General features: G+C 39.1%; 1 protein-coding gene across 1 annotated transcript; it reads right to left on the bottom strand.

The window, feature by feature from the left end:
* Window positions 1-2,001: 2,001 nt before the first annotated feature.
* On the bottom strand, window positions 2,002-11,693 carry notum1a (notum, palmitoleoyl-protein carboxylesterase a). The gene is made up of 11 exons (XM_061884805.1): window positions 11,218-11,693; window positions 9,231-9,283; window positions 9,003-9,098; window positions 8,144-8,204; window positions 8,005-8,063; window positions 7,817-7,919; window positions 7,541-7,732; window positions 6,095-6,192; window positions 5,825-5,972; window positions 5,698-5,745; window positions 2,002-3,212 (listed from the first exon to the last, which is right to left on the bottom strand). Exons 1-11 carry the CDS (start codon window positions 11,556-11,558, stop codon window positions 2,909-2,911), a joined length of 1,503 nt encoding a protein of 500 aa, XP_061740789.1. The 5' UTR covers window positions 11,559-11,693; the 3' UTR covers window positions 2,002-2,908.
* Window positions 11,694-18,363: the final 6,670 nt, after the last annotated feature.

Here is an 18,363-nt window from a genome sequence, read left to right as displayed (position 1 = left end):
TGTATCAACTGGTTATTCCGTGATCAGCCACAAATGTTTTAACATGACTTTTATAGTGCATGCATGTGTGTGGTAGAGAGAAAAATGGGTTTTAGGGTGGTGTGGGGTATGAGGGGGACTGTTTGACTGTTTCAACTTGCACTTATGCAGGGAGAGTGGGAGTTACTGTTTTTTTAAATGTTTTAAATATAAAGCACTTTGTGCTACATGTTATATGTATGAAAAGTGCTGGACAAATAAAATTTGATGGATTGATGGTTTCTGAAGTTTTGACAGGGCCGCAAAATTTGATGGATTGATGGTTTCTGAAGTTTTGACAGGGCCGCAAAACATATCTATTTCCCAATTTTTAAATAGGTATCGTAATTTGAATAAACTACACATCAATCATTTTTTGAGCTAGCCTGCTAACTGCTAACCTTCGCAGCTAATCTATCAGCGCCTTAGCTGGCATAATAACTGCTAGTCTCCTAAAAACAAAAACAAAACAACATTCCAAGGGCTCAACTGTCAACCAAATTGTGATTGTTGTGTGCTCACTACTAGCATTCAGAATGTATGGTCTATTTTCAGTAAAGTGGGAAAAGAAGTTGAATTTATATGCTTTATTGTGTTACATTGTATCCATAAAACCATATTCAAATATATTTACAATCCGCAAAGTATGTGAGAATACAGACTAAACATAACAAAATGCCACAAATTCAGTTTGCTATTTTGAATATTCCGGTCCAAATATCTTCGGTAATTTCTGTAGATTCTACGTCAGTGTAGTAACACTTCTGCACTTCGACCATATTGTCAGATCAGTGATTCTGGAAATAGGCAAACATTTGAAAAAAATGTGCTATTTATCACTCACAATCCTTAAGTTAGAAAAGAACACATCTGCTTGGATTGTTTTAATGCATTCGAAGTAGTAAATAAATAGCTAACAATTGAGTAGATCGAAAGTCCACTATTGCGCCCAATATACCCTCGGAAAAACATCCAGAAACCGCCAACAATACTCCACGGTGACCGGAAAATTAACTAAATATGAGTGATATTGTTATTATAGGCGTCAATGCAGACGGCCTATTTTAGTGGCGCATTGATAGCAGTGAGATAATGCTAAGTTACGCTGCTATTGTCGCACTAAGCAGGTGGCTTCTTCTGCTGTGTCTCACACTTACTAAAAGTAAATTCTAGATTTTAATTCATGCAGCTCTCACCTGGTGGTAAACAAATTTGGCAATAGACGAGAGGCCGATCAACTTTAACATCCCCTGAGATGGATAGAAAGAGGTAGTTGGGGCAACTTTTTTAGACCTTTTGTGAGGATTGCAATCAAATTTTTATCTCAAAGGAACTATGTGAGCATCCTGTCGGTCGGCATCACAGCGAGAGTGGAAATTGTACCGTAAGTGTTTGTTTTATTATGGTTATTGTGTATGTTTAGCACCGAGCAATGCTGCTGATGCGACTTCTGAAATTATTGCTCATCCTCTTTGTGTTCGGGCTCAATAATATAAGGTTCTAGATCTTAATTTTTCCCAAGGTTATCATTGTTTATCAAAGTATGCATGATTAGCATTGTTGTTGATGGGGAAGGGATCTGTGGTTCCTAACACTGCGTTACGGATCCTATTAAGTAGCGTTAGGAACCTTTCCTCGTTAACTCTCAAAATGGCTTGAGAATTTTTTTGAGATTGATACTATTCTGATCATATCTATTTATTCGCAAACTTTGAAGTCTTTTGTTGTCATAAATCAGATATATATGATAATAGTTTCAGGGCGACTTGTCCAGGGTGTACCCCGCCTTCCGCCCGATTGTAGCTCAGATTGGCACCAGTGCCCCACGCGACCCCAAAGGGAATAAGCGGTAGAAAATGGATGGATAGTTTCAATATAGAGGCAACTTGTTTTCCACTCTTCTGGTACTGTAAGTACAACTGCTCTATTATAAAAGGTATAGGTATGCCTTCATGATCAAAAACAAAACAAAAATAAGACAGCTTTCTTTTGTACGTATGTAATGTGTCTTTTCTTTTCGGTCAGATACAAAGACGTGTAGTCAACACAAAGAGAAAAACACACCCATGTATTTACAATTGACAAAGAATCACTTCCTTGCAAAAATAGCACTTATAAATATGATTTACATAACAAAATAAATATGTAAATAACCAATGTAGTTTCTCCTGTTAAAAATATGTTACAGAATAAAATTACAATTAGTAATACCGTTCCTTTTGTGGATGGTGTGAGAACGAGGTCCTTTAAAGACATCACTTATAGAGACATCAATACATACAGCTTTGCCATTATATTAAAAGGTATTCTCTATTATGAAATACATAATAATGGAGTTGTGAACACTTGAAAGAACCTATACAAATACTCTAAACATGTACAATACATAACATTTGTCTCCCTTTAGATGTGCATTGCCTTAATCTGAGGATTGTAAAAGTACTGTACCTTACAAGACTACAGTATGTTTTTGTGGGGGGTTTACATGGCACTCTGGTGTGTGTATAGCTCATTATGACGCTACAGTCGTCAAGTCAACAGAAGACACTGTGTTTTTAACATAATTAAATCCACAATATCAAACAAAGCATTAAGATCCTTAAAACTGGATTACAATTTGAGCATAAATAGTTGTACCTTGTCTGGAACCCCAGTATTTGTGACCAGCAGTGAGTTGTGAGGGAAGGGGTTATGGGACATGTATGAGCCCTGTTCTTAAAGTTGAGGTTCATAACAACAGTAGATCAGAAGGGGATAAACTATGTAAAAAGGGTGGTTGGAGGTATCAGGTAAGGATACTGGCCAAAAAAACAAAAAACAGCCACAACCCTACTTGGGCTTTAGCTTGAACATACTGTAAGTGTGTGTTTTAGTGCATTAGTCCGTCCCCTTAGCTGCCACTGCTAAGCATGCCCAATAGCTTGCTGGGGTCCATGCCCTGCTGCTGGGCCATCTTCTGCACGTCAAAGCCCATATGCATGAGGAACTGAATGACGTTCATTTCCTGGCCTGTGAACTGGTCTCGGATGGTTGGGCAGGTGGGGTTGCAGTGTGGCCACGGGCAGCTGTCAATCAAATGTACTGGGCAACCTTTAGGCGGGGCTTTGTTGTTCCTGTTGTCGTGAAGGCTGCGGTCCCAGCAGTGCAGAGCCCGGGGCAAGGATGTGCCTTTTACCTGCACGTCAGTCCAGTAACTGAAACATGGCACAAGAGGGCGCTGTTAACTCACAAGTCGGCTGTTTGTCTAGTTAAGACCTGGCAATTTTGTCTAGGAGTGCCACATTGTGATAGGAAAAAAAGGGGCCTTTGGGTCACTGTGTTTATTAATATATATATATATATATATATATATATATATATATATATATATATATGTATATGTATATATGCATATATATATATATATATATGTATATGTATATATACATATATATATATATGTATATATACATATATATATATCTATATATATACATATATATATATACATATACATATATAAATATATATATATACATATATATATATACATATATAAATATATATATATATATATATATATATATAATTATATATATATATTATGGCTGCGGATCTTTGGGTGTCCCACGATTCGATTCAATATCGATTCTTGGGGTCGCGATTCGATTAGAAATCGATTTTTTCGATTCGACGTGATTCTCGATTCAAAAACGATTTTTTTCCCGATTCAAAAGGATTCTCTATTCATTCAATACATAGGATTTCAGCAGGATCTACCCCAGTCTGCTGACATTCAAGCAGAGTAGTAAATGTTAGTAAAAAGCTTTTATAGTTGTAACGGACAATGCTTGCTTTATTAACTGGTTGCAATAATGTAAATTTGTTTTAACTATTAAACGAACCAAAAATAAATTCACAAATATTTTCACAAAAATTTTATTTTTGTGAAAATATTGGACACAGTGTGTGTTGTCAAGCTTATGAGATGCGATGCAAGTGTAAGCCACTGTGACACTATTCTTTTTTTTATGTCTAATGATAATGTCAATGAGGGATTTTTAATCACTGCTATGCTGAAATTATAACTAATATTGATACTGTTGTTGATAATATCCATTTTGGTTTCTCTACTTTTGGTTTCTTCTGTGTCGTGTTTGTGTCTCCTCAATTGCTCTGTTTATTGCAGTTCTGAGTGTTGCTGGGTCAGATTTGGTTTTGGAATTGGATTGCATTGTTATGGTATTGCTGTGTATTGTTTTGTTGGATTGATAAAAAATAAAAATAAAAATAGATTTTTTTTAAATGAGAATAGATTCCGAATCGCACAACGTGAGAATCGCGATTCAAATTTGAATGTTTTTTTTCCCACACCCCTAATATATATATGTGCACATATATATATATGTATACACATATATATATATGTGTATATATATATATATGTATATGTATGTATATATATATATATATATATATATATATATATATATATATATATATATATATATATATATATATGTATATATATAAATATATATGTGTGTATGTATATATATACATTAGAGGTGGAGGAAATAATCGATTGCATCGCAATTTGGACATTGACAATTATAAAAACGATTCGTAAACGTCAATATTCGATAATTCGTGTATTTATTGTACATAAAGTAATGCAGACGGTTCTAAAATTTGGCTGACTGCAGCGGGCCACCTCACCAAAAGATCAGACCAGCTCCTTTATCATAGTGTACTTATGTTCCAGTTTTGCAATTAATTTAATAAATTTAGGAATTAATTTACCTTTTTCTTATTTTAAATACACAGTTTTTTAAAGTTGCAAGTGATGAAGGCTTATTTAGTAATAAGAAAATAAATGTAAAACTGCATCAATATACATAAATCAAAGATGCATCAACAATCGATTTTCAATCAAAAATGTAGGTCCTGAATTGAATGGTGAGATGGCCAAAAATTCCCTCATCTAATATATATACGTGTGTGTGTGAGTGTGTGTGTGTGTGTTGGGGGGGGGCTCCCTTTTTACTGAAAAAACTGGTACAGAAACTCACAATAATGTCCGATATAATATTAAATATTTTATGACAAACCACCTCAAAAGACAGAATGGATTTTTTTTTTTACTGAATTATACACTAGAGTGTGAATGAAAATAAAGAATGTGGGATTACAACATTAACTATGAAGATATTACAATGAATATTACCAAAATATGAACGTGCTCCTCTTTTACTCCTCAAACCACCTCCTCGATCGACATCTTTTACAATCAAGCAAAACGCAACAAAACATGGCGAAATATGAAAGCAAAGGGTAAAAAAGTCACCCACAATCTGATATAATATCACTTTTCTGCAGCACACTGTCCCTGACACCTGCATATCAGGCTTGCTGCTACACTGCTTTGTGCCTCGTCTGAGCTGCTGTGACATAGATTACCGTGGTAACTCGTATAATACTTTAGAGCGAAGATTCCAACCATTAGAATACTTTCTATAGTTCAAAACTTACGATAATTTGAAAACAGCACTGCACATCATAATGTTCGCTACAGTTTCGATATTATTTGGAAACGTCCGGCGGGCCAGATTGAAAATCTTTTTACAGGCTGTATGCGGCCTGCGGGACCAAGCCTGGTCTAGTTAGTGAACGAGGCTGGCCACAGAGAGTTCAACTCACTTTCTTGTGATAACTTCATGTGAGAGGCATGCTGGAGCAAACATAGCCCTGAAAAGAAAAGAAAAATGTTGTATATTAAAATGCTTATTTGATTCTCCTTTTAACATTCTGTATTTTGGTAACTTACGGGACATCCTTAAGGGTGTTCCTTAACTCAATGCCCAAATTTTGGATATAACGCCACTGGCCTTCTTGCACTGGTTGTCCTGTCAGCTGAATGTTGTCCACTGTCAACTGAGCTTCGTCAAACAGCCACTGGACCACAAAGACCGGACCTAAAACAAGATAATGAAGAATACGGTGTATTTGGAGAGGTCAGAATTCTCTCTCACTGATGATCTAGGCCCTCATTAATTTAATATTTTGAATACAGTTTATTTGTGATACAAAAGCTTACTTTTTATGGTAGGGAAGACTCTATAGCCAAAGAAACAGTTCCACTCCTCTCCTTCATGAATTTGTTTGCACCTTTCGGGTACCACTCCTCCCCAGTACCTAATGAGGGTCAACACATAACTGATCAGTTGTGACGTTCTAATAATATTGCAGTGCACTACAACACCCGGCAGATGGCGCCTGGGTACTAAAACACGTCTTAATTTTGCCTACAGTGTCCCACTCAAATATATAACACCCCCGTAGTGCTGCTTTTGAGCAATTTCCTTAGTGAAGTGAATTATATTTATATAGCGCTTTTTCTCTAGTGACTCAAAGCGCTTTACATAGTGAAACCCAATATCTAAGTTACATTTAAACCAGTGTGGGTGGCACTGGGAGCAGGTGGGTAAAGTGTCTTGCCCAAGGACACTACAGCAGTGACTAGAATGGCAGAAGCTGGGATCGAAACTGGAACCCTCAAGTTGCTGGCACGGCCACTCTACCAACCGAGCTATACCGCCTTAGATGCTGTGGGTGGCACCAAGTGATCAGCACATACCATTTTTCACTTCCCTTTAAGCAAAATAATTTTGCCTAGCAACAAGTAGCACTACAACTCCGTTAATTGGAATCTGAAAATAGGGAAACATTCCGAATTTCAGAATTTTTTGAATAAACTTTACAATACAGAACAAGGGGGCACCAGGCTAGAGGGGAAAACAAAAATTATGTGAGTGTCCAGGGAAAGTGGCAGGGTTAACAGGTATATTGCCTGCGGTGTTCCACTTGCAACATTTTGATTTTTTTGTTTTCTCCGTGGTAAAAAGTCATACATAGGTTATCAAAGTTGGATGTGGCAGAAGACTTTAGTGGAGGTGCATCAGATTGAGAAAAATCAAGAAAAAAACTCTTCCTAAATTTGCTAAGCTAACATCAGGCAAAATAAATTGCGTTTTAATGAATAAAGTGAACAGGTAAAGAAATTCTACAAAGTATACTTGAGAAGATCAGGGTTTTTTTTTGAGTAAATAAATGATAAATGGGTTGTACTTGTATAGCGCTTTTCTACCTTCAAGGTACTCAAAGCGCTTTGACACTACTTCCACATTTACCCATTCACACACACATTCACACACTGATGGAGGGAGCTGCCATCTAAGGCACTAACCAGCACCCATCAGGAGCAAGGGTGAAGTGTCTTGCTCAGGACACAACGGACGTGACGAGGTTGGTACTAGGTGGGAATTGAACCAGGGACCCTCGAGTTGCGCACGGCCACTCTCCACTGCGCCACGCCGTCCCCTGGGCCGAGTTATATCCCCCGATTGAAGGCTTATTGTGCCACACTTGGAAAACCCCTCGTTTTGTACATCAAAATTATTGAAAGAAATGCGGAAACCCCAAAGAGTAAGTATACTAGTTTTCCTGTGTGCACCCCATATCTTTCACAATCATGTGTGCCTACTTTATGCCTCTCTTGATGGTCTCCGTGGGGGCACAGCTGATCGCATCCAGACAGTCGGTAAAGTCATATTGCTTGTTGTCCAAGAACCAGCCGGAATCGGACAGGCCCCGCACTTGTATTGCAGTGTGCCCCAGTCCCTCCAGCAACTCTGACACACGATCTACATTCAGCAGGACCCCTGTCCCTCCGGCACTGCATACAGAGGCGATATATTGCGATTGGTAATCAAAGCACTTTTTCAATTTTTATGTCACGACCTTTTACTTGTGGGCATACCTGCTCCCAGCCAGAAGCAGAACCTTGGCGTTGTCCAGGCCCTTTTTAAGCAAGGATTTTACGACCTCTTGAATTATCAGCGAGCCCATAAAAGCATAGCCACCTGCTCACGACAAAAAGATAACATGTAGATGTATTTTTCTCACTTCACACATGCAAGTTTTGATCCAACAAACAATGACACTTACTGTGCTCTGTTTTGACTGTGGCGCCACTCCATGCATCGCTGGAGCAGTACGGAACAAACCTGTAACAAACAATATTAAAAGTCATGGGATGTTAAAAGTCGACGCCTGTAATTTAAAGAATAAACACGAGTTAACGTACACCATGTTGGCATTCCACCAGTGAGGGTTTTCCTCGGGGAGCGGAGACAGGATCCCGGTGCCTGCACAGACAGATCAACATGTATCATTAGCCATTCCGGCACTCCCAGACACATCCTCTTCCACATTGTCGTCATTACCACATTGGATTACAGTTATTACACCGCAATGAAAGACAGAGGTGTCCATCGTCTTACGACAGTGGGCGCCAGGTCGACTTACGCTAATACGATTGACTGTCAAGCAACAGTCCATTTTCTTTATCATTTTTCCGCTAAGTTTTTATTGTTTGTGAGCAGGATAACACAAAATAGTACTAAGGACTGACCTGGCAGAAGAGGTTAAAGTACCGTAATTAATTATAGCACATATTCTCGGCAAACTATAGCTTAAAAATGCCCGAGGGGTAACTTCTCAAGCACTTTTTAGCAAGGTTTAGGTAAATAACAACCATAATGGTACAACTCTGGTCAACCTGGGTGTACAGTGGAGTCTTTCTGAGTGCAGAATTAAATTCAATACAATTCTTGTATTGTATCATGTACAAAAACGGTGCATATAGTACAATCTGGCCATTCTCTAGACTCCTTTAGGTTGACCGTACCACTGTTTTTGTTAAACAATACCATATGCAACTTCTTATACAGTTACATAAAGCGCTACTGTTGAATGTATTGTGGTCATCTTCAACCATTTTTTAATACCAAGGGTGCTAATATGAGACTGAGGATCTTGCACACGTGAATGAATAATGGGTTTTCAGTTCTTAGTATAAAACTCTTCGAGTGTCTAAAAAAGTGCTACATGAATCTACTCCATTATTATTAGATGTGATACAATACCATTTAGGTGAGTCTTACCTGTTTTAGTTTGAGACCACTTGGATGAGCTCATTAGCCTCCTCATGGTCTCATATCGGCTGTCACAGTTCTCTTTGTTGAAGCAGTACCAGCCGCCTGTAAAGTCAACATAAGTTAAGTTAACATTGAGTGTTTAGGTGAAAACTGACCAGGGAAGTGCTTGAGTATGACCTGGTGAAGGTGTAATAAACCCTAATGCAGTTTCATTAACACAACTTGAACTTATACCTTCCAGAAATATCAACCAGCGTCTGCTTCCTCTGGATTCTTTCAGGTAATACCTAAGAGAGACAAACGAATGTAAAAGAACTTCAACTTAGACGCTTGAGTTTCAGGCCTGACAAATGCACATATCACAATCTTGATTTAATGTACTTTGTTACACAGAGACCAACTGAAGCAATGCCCCTCTCTATTTCTATCATCAGTGATGGTGCACAAGCATTAAATGACATCATTGCTTTATCTTAAACTTTAGCATCCGGCTGCTTTGTTGATTCCTATCTTCCAGACAAAAAAGGTGACACCAGGCTGCAACATAGTGAAGTCACTGCACTGGAAGATGGCTTATCTCGCCATCCCCTATCCCGCCTATATTGCAAATACCAGTAAAATAACAAAAACTGGGCTGTTCTTTTGAGCTCATCATTCTTCAGCAGTGATCTCACAACAACACCGATGACCAAATTGATTGGCACGTTCCATATAAAGATGCAGTAAAGTGCTTATAATCACTCACTCAACATACAACAAATTCCACTGGAAAACAGACTATTTTTCCTGATGTACTGAGACAAATTATCTCGGGTGTGCCTACTACTGATGACTAAACTTAAGGGATGGCCAGCGACCACATACAAATCAGATTGCTCAGACGCGCGTCATACATTTGGCTATAATTATTAACTTTATAGTAATATCGCAGCTGTATGCCAAGGACAGTGCGCTCTATGTTCTACTCCCATGCAACCAACAAGTGCAGGATCAAATTCCACAAGAGAAATCGCAGATCGTCACACACACTTTTGGTTGTTTGTAAATGCATGCTGGATGGATTAGCATCCTAAATGACAACAGTGGTGAATGGGAAAAGGCCATCTGCCAGGAACTGTCCCCTGCATTCCTACTCAGAGAGCTTAGTGCTTCCACCAGGCTTCTCTTAAAGGCAACCCATGCGAGAGGGGGTGGTGTTATACGGAATTACACTGTTAAATCCATAAAAAAACTCACATATCATAACCGGCTTTCAGTGGCATCTGCAGATATTTATGGCTGTCTTGGAATTGCTACAAACAAGGACTGATTAATGTCTCCTATACAATACATCACTGTCTAATAATAAAGCATGTATCTACAAATATTGGACATACTTTCCGAGCTTCATTTGTCAAATTTATTTCACCGCAGGCACAAAACCAAGTCCAATTTATTGGTTTGCTGACAATAACTTGTCAGAAAAAAAACATTATTTACTGTACTTTACTTGTTATTTCTTTACCATTTAATTATCTAATTTGTTTCACACATGATTATACCTCACATATAAGGAACCAAAATCATAACCTGGTTGGTTCAGTTCTGCTGATAAGTAAGAAACAAGCATGGAAAAGCAGAAATTACCTTTCTGTCAATAAATACACCTGAAATTAGATTTGAGGTACATACTGCACTTGTTTTCTTGTCAAACTAGTCTTTGACAGTTCAAATATAGTTTCAATGGTCAATTACAGGGCTTCACGGTGGAAGATGGGTTAGTGCGTCTGCCTCACAATACGAAAGTCCTCAGTAGCCTGGGGTTCAATCCCGGGCTCGGGATATTTCTGTGTGGAGTTTGCATGTCCTCCCCGTGAATGCGTGGGTTCCCTCCGGGTACTCCGGCTTCCTCCCACTTCCAAAGACATGCACCTGGGGATAGGTTGATTGGCAACACTAAAATTGGCCCTAGTGTGTGAATGTGAGTGTGACTGTGGTCTGTCTATCTGTGTTGGTCCTGCGATGAGGTGGCGACTTTTCCAGGGTGTACCCCGCCTTCCGCCCGATTGTAGCTGAGATAGGCGCCAGCGCCCCCCGCGACCCCAAAAGGGAATAAGCGGTAGAAAATGGATGGATGGATAGTCAATTACATTTTATTTCGGCTGCAACCATGCACATTTTGCACATTATAAACCTTTTAATAATCATTCCACGGTGATTTTCCCCTCCCCCGTCTACATACCCTGCAGGGCTTCCGTCGTTGCAGGTGACTGAAGCGTTCTCCAAAAAGTTCAGCCGCATGTCGTGGTCGAGCTTCTGCGCCGAGCACGGATACAGCGACTGCGCCAGGTTCTTGACTTGAGTCATGAAGTTATCCATGTTCTCCTCCACGGCGGTGAAATCCAGTGGAAAGCTCTCCGTGGTGTCACCCCGGTTGTTCGCCGCCGCCCGGTATGTGGGAGGCGGCGGCGCGCGTCGTGGTTGCGGGTTGCGGCCGCCCCGGAACCTCCGCGCGCAAAGCCCGGCTTCGGTCTGCATCAGCACCAGGAGCAAAATAGATGACGCAATGCGAGCGGATGTCATGTTTAAAGCGTCCTTTTTAAAATCTCGTTGACGCGTCGTGGAAAGGAGGAAATTATTTTTCTGGGACAGTTGTCCGCTCGTCCCTTAATGCAAAGTCCAGTTGGAAATCTCTCCGACACTCCACACTGGTGCCATGCTCTTGTATTTTATTCAAACTTTCCCCCCTCGGGTGTGCGTCCAGCCAATCGCAGTGGCGGGGCAGGACTCAGGGCACGATCAAGCGTGGCAGACCAACACCACCGCCCCCACCCTCTCTTTTTTTAATTTATTTAAAGGGGGGTAAGAAAAGGGGGGGAAAAAGTCTTCTTTTGATCCGTGATGTTTTATTTGATGTGGTGGCTTTTATTGGCTTCGAAAAGCCAATTTCCCATTCCAACACCAATTTATGAAGTGAGAATAAGCATTTTGTTACAACTATTTAACATGCACTGCTATCTAAATGTATATTAGGCTAGTTTACTTCAAAGTTTAAGGTTCATTTACTCATTTAAGCTCCTGCTTCATGATTCCATTTTTCCTCTTTCTTTTTTTTTTTTATTCAGACAGGGCCTCTAAAGATCAAAGCAACCATCACTCTTTCTCCCCCGCCTCTCCCTCATCCCTCCTACATCAGTCTCTCCAAACTTTCCTGGAGTTACTGTATATTTTAAAACGAGCATAGCATCCCTTCTGATGGGGCAGAAAACTCCAAACACAAAAACGTCTCACACAAGTGGGTGCCTTCTTTTTTAAGGACAGGTATTCGGTTCAAGGGAGCTCACAGGCGAAGCACATGTAAAAACTAAACATTTTAACCATAAATCATCAGCAAGATCCTAGGGAACATTTTCAAGCCATTTTGACTGTGTTGAATAAATACTGTAAGCGTATTTTCCAAAGGATATACATTTTTTTAGAAAAGTAATGCAAAGGTATTGGCAAAAGCTTAAAACAAGAAGATCTCTAATTGCAACGATTCGGAATAAGCAGCTGAAATTCCTTGGAAATATCATTAGAAAAAACAGCTTACAAAAACTGATGTTAACAGGAAAACTAGTAGGAAAGAAAGTTCCAAGTCTTTGATTGATTGATTGAAACTTTTATTAATAGATTGCACAGTTCAGTACATATTCTGTACAATTGACCACTAAATGGTAACACCCGAATAAGTTTTTCAACTTGTTTAAGTCGGGGTCCACTTTAATCAATTCATGGTAAACAATTCATGGTCGACAACAAACAACATACATCAAAAGCCTAAGAAATGTTATTGGAAATATCAATAATATAGAACTCATACATAGAGCGAACGACAGAAGATCTGAGAGGCTTGATCATCGATGCCTACAAACAGGCCTGATACCGCATGAGGATGAAGCATATTTTCCAAAGGGTATACATTTTTTAAACATTTCAGAATTATCTCCATACCGTCAACTAGGCCTGGCCCAGTCAGTCAATAAATAAATTAATCGAAAGATAAATGCTGTCAAATGCCATGTCCGTGTGTGTTTGTTGTCTTTGTAGCTCGCTTTCAAACAGCGTACAAGAGGGTTCACGCTGTACATCACTCTTAGCACCTGAATGCGTTCATTCAACAGCAGAATTAGGTTATGTCTACACTAAGCCGGATTATCCCTTAAACAAATAATTATTTAGCCGTTTCAGCCACACTAACTATCGTTTAAGTTTGCCGTCCTCAGGCCATCTATTTCTTGAACCTCCGGCTCTTAGCTTTGTATGGACTCATTGCTTGTTTAAAAACTTTGTTTGGAGAGGAAGTGATGCCAGAAAGCCCGCGCCCCACACAGGAAGTGACGTCAGAAAGAATAAAGCGGTTTCGTAACTCTGAGCTAACCACTGGAAATATGGAGGCGAGTCATCCAGACATGCCTGTGTTTCTTTTTCTGTCTGTACGGACGCTTGTAGAAATCACACATGAATACCTTAAGAGAAAGCGATTGCAGCTACTTGGGATACAACACTTCTCAGGCGGCAAGATAACTTTCGAATGTCCAGGTCAGGTGTGTTTCTCTTTACCAAAGAATTTCGTCCATTTGTCGAAGGAGAAACAACGAAAATGCGGGCTCCCGTGGATGTGATTAAAAAAAAAGGTAGCGTGTGCTTTGTATTACCTAGCCGTTGAAGCAAGACTACGGAAAACGGTGAATGCTTTTGTCCGCCATGTATGTTGCGGACTCAACGTCTAGGTCCAGAGTATATAAAGTCACCAAAAACGAATGGACAATGAAGGTGAAAGCAAAAAAAAGAGTGAGGAGTGTCCTGACCAGATATATAGATCCCTAGATTGATAGATGTAAAATCTTCTTCATCACATTGTTTACTTTCCCATGTTCATTGAAGATCTAATTAATTTATAATGGCTCAGGTGTGATTCACTACAATAGGGCCCCACAACACACAGGATTCCAGTTAATGGAAATACCACAACACAGGATATTGTTCAGATAAGTTAACTTTAAGAACTTGCACAGAAAACTACACTGGAGGTGACTATGACGAGAGCTTTTTGCAGCGCATGCGTACTAGGTCACGTTGCGCCTGCGGATGGTGGGGCGGAGGGGGTCTTAAACGACCATTGTTTGTGTGTGTGGACAACGATAAGGTTAGGTGGGATTTACCCTGGATAACCTTAGTGTAGAAGGGGCCTCAAATGAACGGAGAGAACCCTCTTATTGGTCATCCACAATCTTTGTCTCAGTGGGAGGAGGCGGGACCACTATTTTATGCAACAGGAAGTATAGACAGTTGTCACTATATTCGCTAGTGAGAAGCACCTCGTAGTACCAAAACTTATGAGAAAGAACGATGATATTATAGTGAAGTGAAGTGAGTTATATTTATATAGCGCTTTTTCTCTAGTGACTCAAAGCGCTTTACATAGTGAAACCCAATATCTATTTTTTACATTTAAACCAGTGTGGGTGGCACTGGGAGCAGGTGGGTAAAGTGTCTTGCCCAAGGACACAACAGCAGTGACTAGGATGGCGGAAGCGGGGATTGAACCTGCAATCCTCAAGTTGCTGGCACGGCCGCTCTACCAACCGAGCTATACCGCCCAAAAAATATTATACAATATAATATTTTGGGCACAGATGAACAAGCTTGTTTGCTCAAATGTTGGAAAGCGATGGCAACAACAAAAAGACAATAAAACAAACCACCTGACCCAGTTTTTCCAGCTGCGGTTAAAACTGCACTCCAAGATATTCAATATTTATTCAAGGCAATTTTTGATAACAAAGATTAAGAATTAATTTTATTCTTGCTAGTTTACTTATTTAGTATAATTAAACGTTATTGACCTTCCAATTACGATGGTAAAAAAAAATCTAATGAGAAACCCAAGTTGATTGCACTTGAAAAGAAAACCTGCATTTTTATCAACATTATTATGTATTGTGATTACATTAGAGCTTAATTTGGTCTCAAAATATTTGTGACCAAAATACTGTTTATCGGCAGTAATGTGTGGGACAATACACAGCCTAGATTGCGGTAATCACTCACTATAGTTAATGTTTTTTACAGGCGTTTAAAGAAGTTAACCACTTTTAATCATGAAAACATTACAGGATAACTTTGATAATAAGTTACAATAATTATGCTAACTAAGGTTGAATTTTATTCTCTATTATCCAATTATTCTTCTCTTAAAGGGGAACTATATATTTTAAAAAATGTTGCCCATCATTCGCAGTCCTTATGTGAGACTAGCACACAAAAGTTTTTCTTATTATGCATTCTAACCTTTAAATAAAAGTGAGCAAAAATACGCTTACAATGGAGCTGATGGGAGTTACTCTATTTGGCCTATAAAGCGCTTTAAAAACAGTCAAACACTTATATCAAGATTTGATACACACGCTGGAAGTAATAACAGGCACATTCATATATTATTTACGTATTTTGCTTATTTTCAACATACGACAGCGCATTCATTTAAAAAACGATGTTTTTTTTTCTTTGACCACATAAGTGATTGCTACTCACTACAGACTCATGAGAGCCAACAAACATAATAAAACGTCACTTATTGTATAATGTCTGCTGTCACTGGGATGCCGATATATTAGGATGTTGATATATTCCCATTGAGATGAAGTATGACTCATAATCCTCGCGAAGAGAAAAGGGGATTGGAAACAAGCTTTTTTTCGTGTCTTTCTCGCCATTCCCGGATCCAAATTGGATGCCAATGTTGACCAACTTGTCGTATTATGTCCTCATCCTTTTACTATCAAAGTGAGAGGCATTATTTAAAATCTTCAATAAACTTTCAGGAGCACCCAGGCGAGAAAGCAGATAACCAGCCAATGATGTCAACGTAGCCACACAAGTTAGCTGTCTGTGATAACGGCGCCGCTATAAATAATTTGTCTACGGTAGAACTTATAACAACAATATGAATAATAAGACGCTTTACCCACCTGCTCCCAGTGCCACCCACACTGGTTTAAATGTAACTTAGATATTGGGTTTCACTATGTTAAGCGCTTTGAGTCACTAGAGAAAAACGCTATATAAATATAATTCACTTCACTTCACTTCACTACTTGGATAATACTTTAGTCACAAAATGTAAATTGAGTATTGTTGGTGTTTTTGAATCGTTATTTAAAGGGCTTTATGGGCAGAATTAAGGACCTACCATTGACTCCATTGTAAGCTGAGTTTTATTTACATTTTTTCACGAGTTAGAATGCAATACAGAAAAATCTATCTGTCTTGTCTTACATAATGATTGTGAACGATAGGCAAAAATCCAAGTGCAATTCCCGTTTAACATCCCTTTTTGAGGGTAGTCATTATTTTCTGCTCAAAAAACAACAAAAGTGCTGTAAATAACCTGTCCTTTGATGCCTCGCTGAACTGAGCTCTCTTGCAATACCATTGAACTACAGCCGTTTTAAAAATATCTCCAGCAGCATAATTTTCCCTGACATTTCCGTATTATGCAACTTTAGAGTAGTGTTGTCCGATACCAATATTTTGGTACCGGTACCAGTACCAAAATGTATTTCGGTACTTTTCTAAACAAAGGGGACCACAAAAAAATGTCATTATTGGCTTTATTTTGACACAAAAAATCTTAGAGTACATGAAAAATATGTTTCTTATTGCAAGTTTGTCTAAAAATAAAATAGTGACCAAACAAGACAACTTATCTTTTAGTAGTAAGTAAACAAAAACAGGCTCTTAATTAGTCTGCTGACATATGCAGTAACATATTGTGTCATTTGTCATTCTATTATTTTGTCAAAATTATGAAGGTGCCAATATGATACCAGGTAGTTACAGGATCAGACATTGGTCATATCCAAAGTTCTCATGTGTCCAGGGACATTTTTCCTGACTTTATAAATATAATATTAAAAAAAAAACGAATTAAGATTTTGTGATGCTAAAAAATATCGATGTAATCATAGTAGTATCGACGAGATACGGTCCTGTACTTTGTATCATTACAGCGGATGTTAGGTGTAGATCCACCAAAGGCGTTTGTTTATATTGCAGCGTCCCAGAAAAGTTGGTGCTGCAGGGAATTCAGGGAATTTCTTCCCTGTTGTTTATGTTGTGTTGCGGTGCAAATATTCTCCCAAAATATGTTTGTCATTGTTGTTTAGTGTGGTTTCACTTTATGCCACATGTTTATGATAGTGTTGCCGTTGTTTACACAGCCACCCTTAGCGTGACATGTATGGCTGTTGACTCAGTATGACCTTCATTCACTTGTGTGTAGTGTGTTCAAAGCTAAGATAGTAGATGGTTAATGATCGTTCTTAGTGAGCTCTTGTCTTGACATTGCCGACAATAGATACTTTCTTCAAACAAAGAATAGTGATTTAGAAGTAGTCACAACAATGTGAATATACATTAGATGCTAGCTAGCCATGTCTTAAAGCACCTCTTCCTGACGACGGTTCGGTGTTGTAACTTCACCTTTATCTTTTATTCATTGAGCCAAAATTCGTCCGTTCTCCCTTTTCTGGCGACTGGTGAGCGACCGGTACTTTTTAGAGGCGCTATAGTACCGAATATGAGTCATTAGTCTCACGGTACTATACTAATACCGGTATACCGTACAACCCTACTTTAGAGTTAAACTTGTTTTTTGAATAATTAGATTGTAGTAGGAATTATAGTTGTGAAGTCATGTCTTAATTGGGAAAAAATACAAAACATTCTGACCAAGTTAAGGAGTTGAAAGCCAGGTGAGATGGATATGGCAGGACCAATGGTATTCATTGGGGAACTTGAAACAAACGCTTGTATAGATTAAAACATGGGCTAAGAAGGAGGGACTGTGTCACAGAGTGAGTTTAGACACTTTGACTCATACCTAGCTGTTTTATCACGCGTCATCCCCAAATATGTAACCCTGAAATCACTCACAGATGGACACTGGACTCTGACAAATATGCTACCATAAAGGGATGCCCAGGTCTTCTGCCCCAGGTAAGTCACAAGTGTGAACTGCAGATGCTGTTCCTCACTGTGCACCTTATTTGAACCTGTTGCATTAAGCTTCTCTGGTTCCTGTGGTTCAGGGTTTAGTTGAAGGCAAATTTACCCATTTAAGTCCGAATGGATTAATCCTGGAATTAGGTCATTTGAAAATGACCCAGCTGTTCTGATTGCAGTCCCTTAGAAGTGCCCCTATGCCCTCTCCTCTTCCTCTGCAGCCCCCTCTCCAACACCAGGCCTCTTGTGAAAGTCAAAGCCTATAGTCTTTCATCTTCGATCAGTTGCATGTGCCCTTGCAGATCCACAGGTTTTACTGCTTAAGTCTGCGCTGGCAGCA

This window comes from Nerophis ophidion, linkage group LG23 (assembly GCF_033978795.1).
Source record: "Nerophis ophidion isolate RoL-2023_Sa linkage group LG23, RoL_Noph_v1.0, whole genome shotgun sequence".
Taxonomy (NCBI): domain Eukaryota; kingdom Metazoa; phylum Chordata; class Actinopteri; order Syngnathiformes; family Syngnathidae; genus Nerophis; species Nerophis ophidion.
The sequence above is the reverse complement of the archived record's forward strand: the minus strand, read 5'-3'. Positions and strand labels throughout refer to the sequence as shown.

Bases quoted from the DNA above. Each gene is read 5' to 3' on its own strand.
- notum1a (XM_061884805.1), bottom strand. From the start codon at position 11,558: ATGACATCCGCTCGCATTGCGTCATCTATTTTGCTCCTGGTGCTGATG. The intron at 9,099-9,230 runs GTATAAGTTCAA...TTGACTTTACAG, and splicing joins CTGGTTGATATTTCTGGAAG to GCGGCTGGTACTGCTTCAAC. The intron at 7,920-8,004 runs GTAAGTGTCATT...TGTCGTGAGCAG, and splicing joins CACAGTCAAAACAGAGCACA to GTGGCTATGCTTTTATGGGC.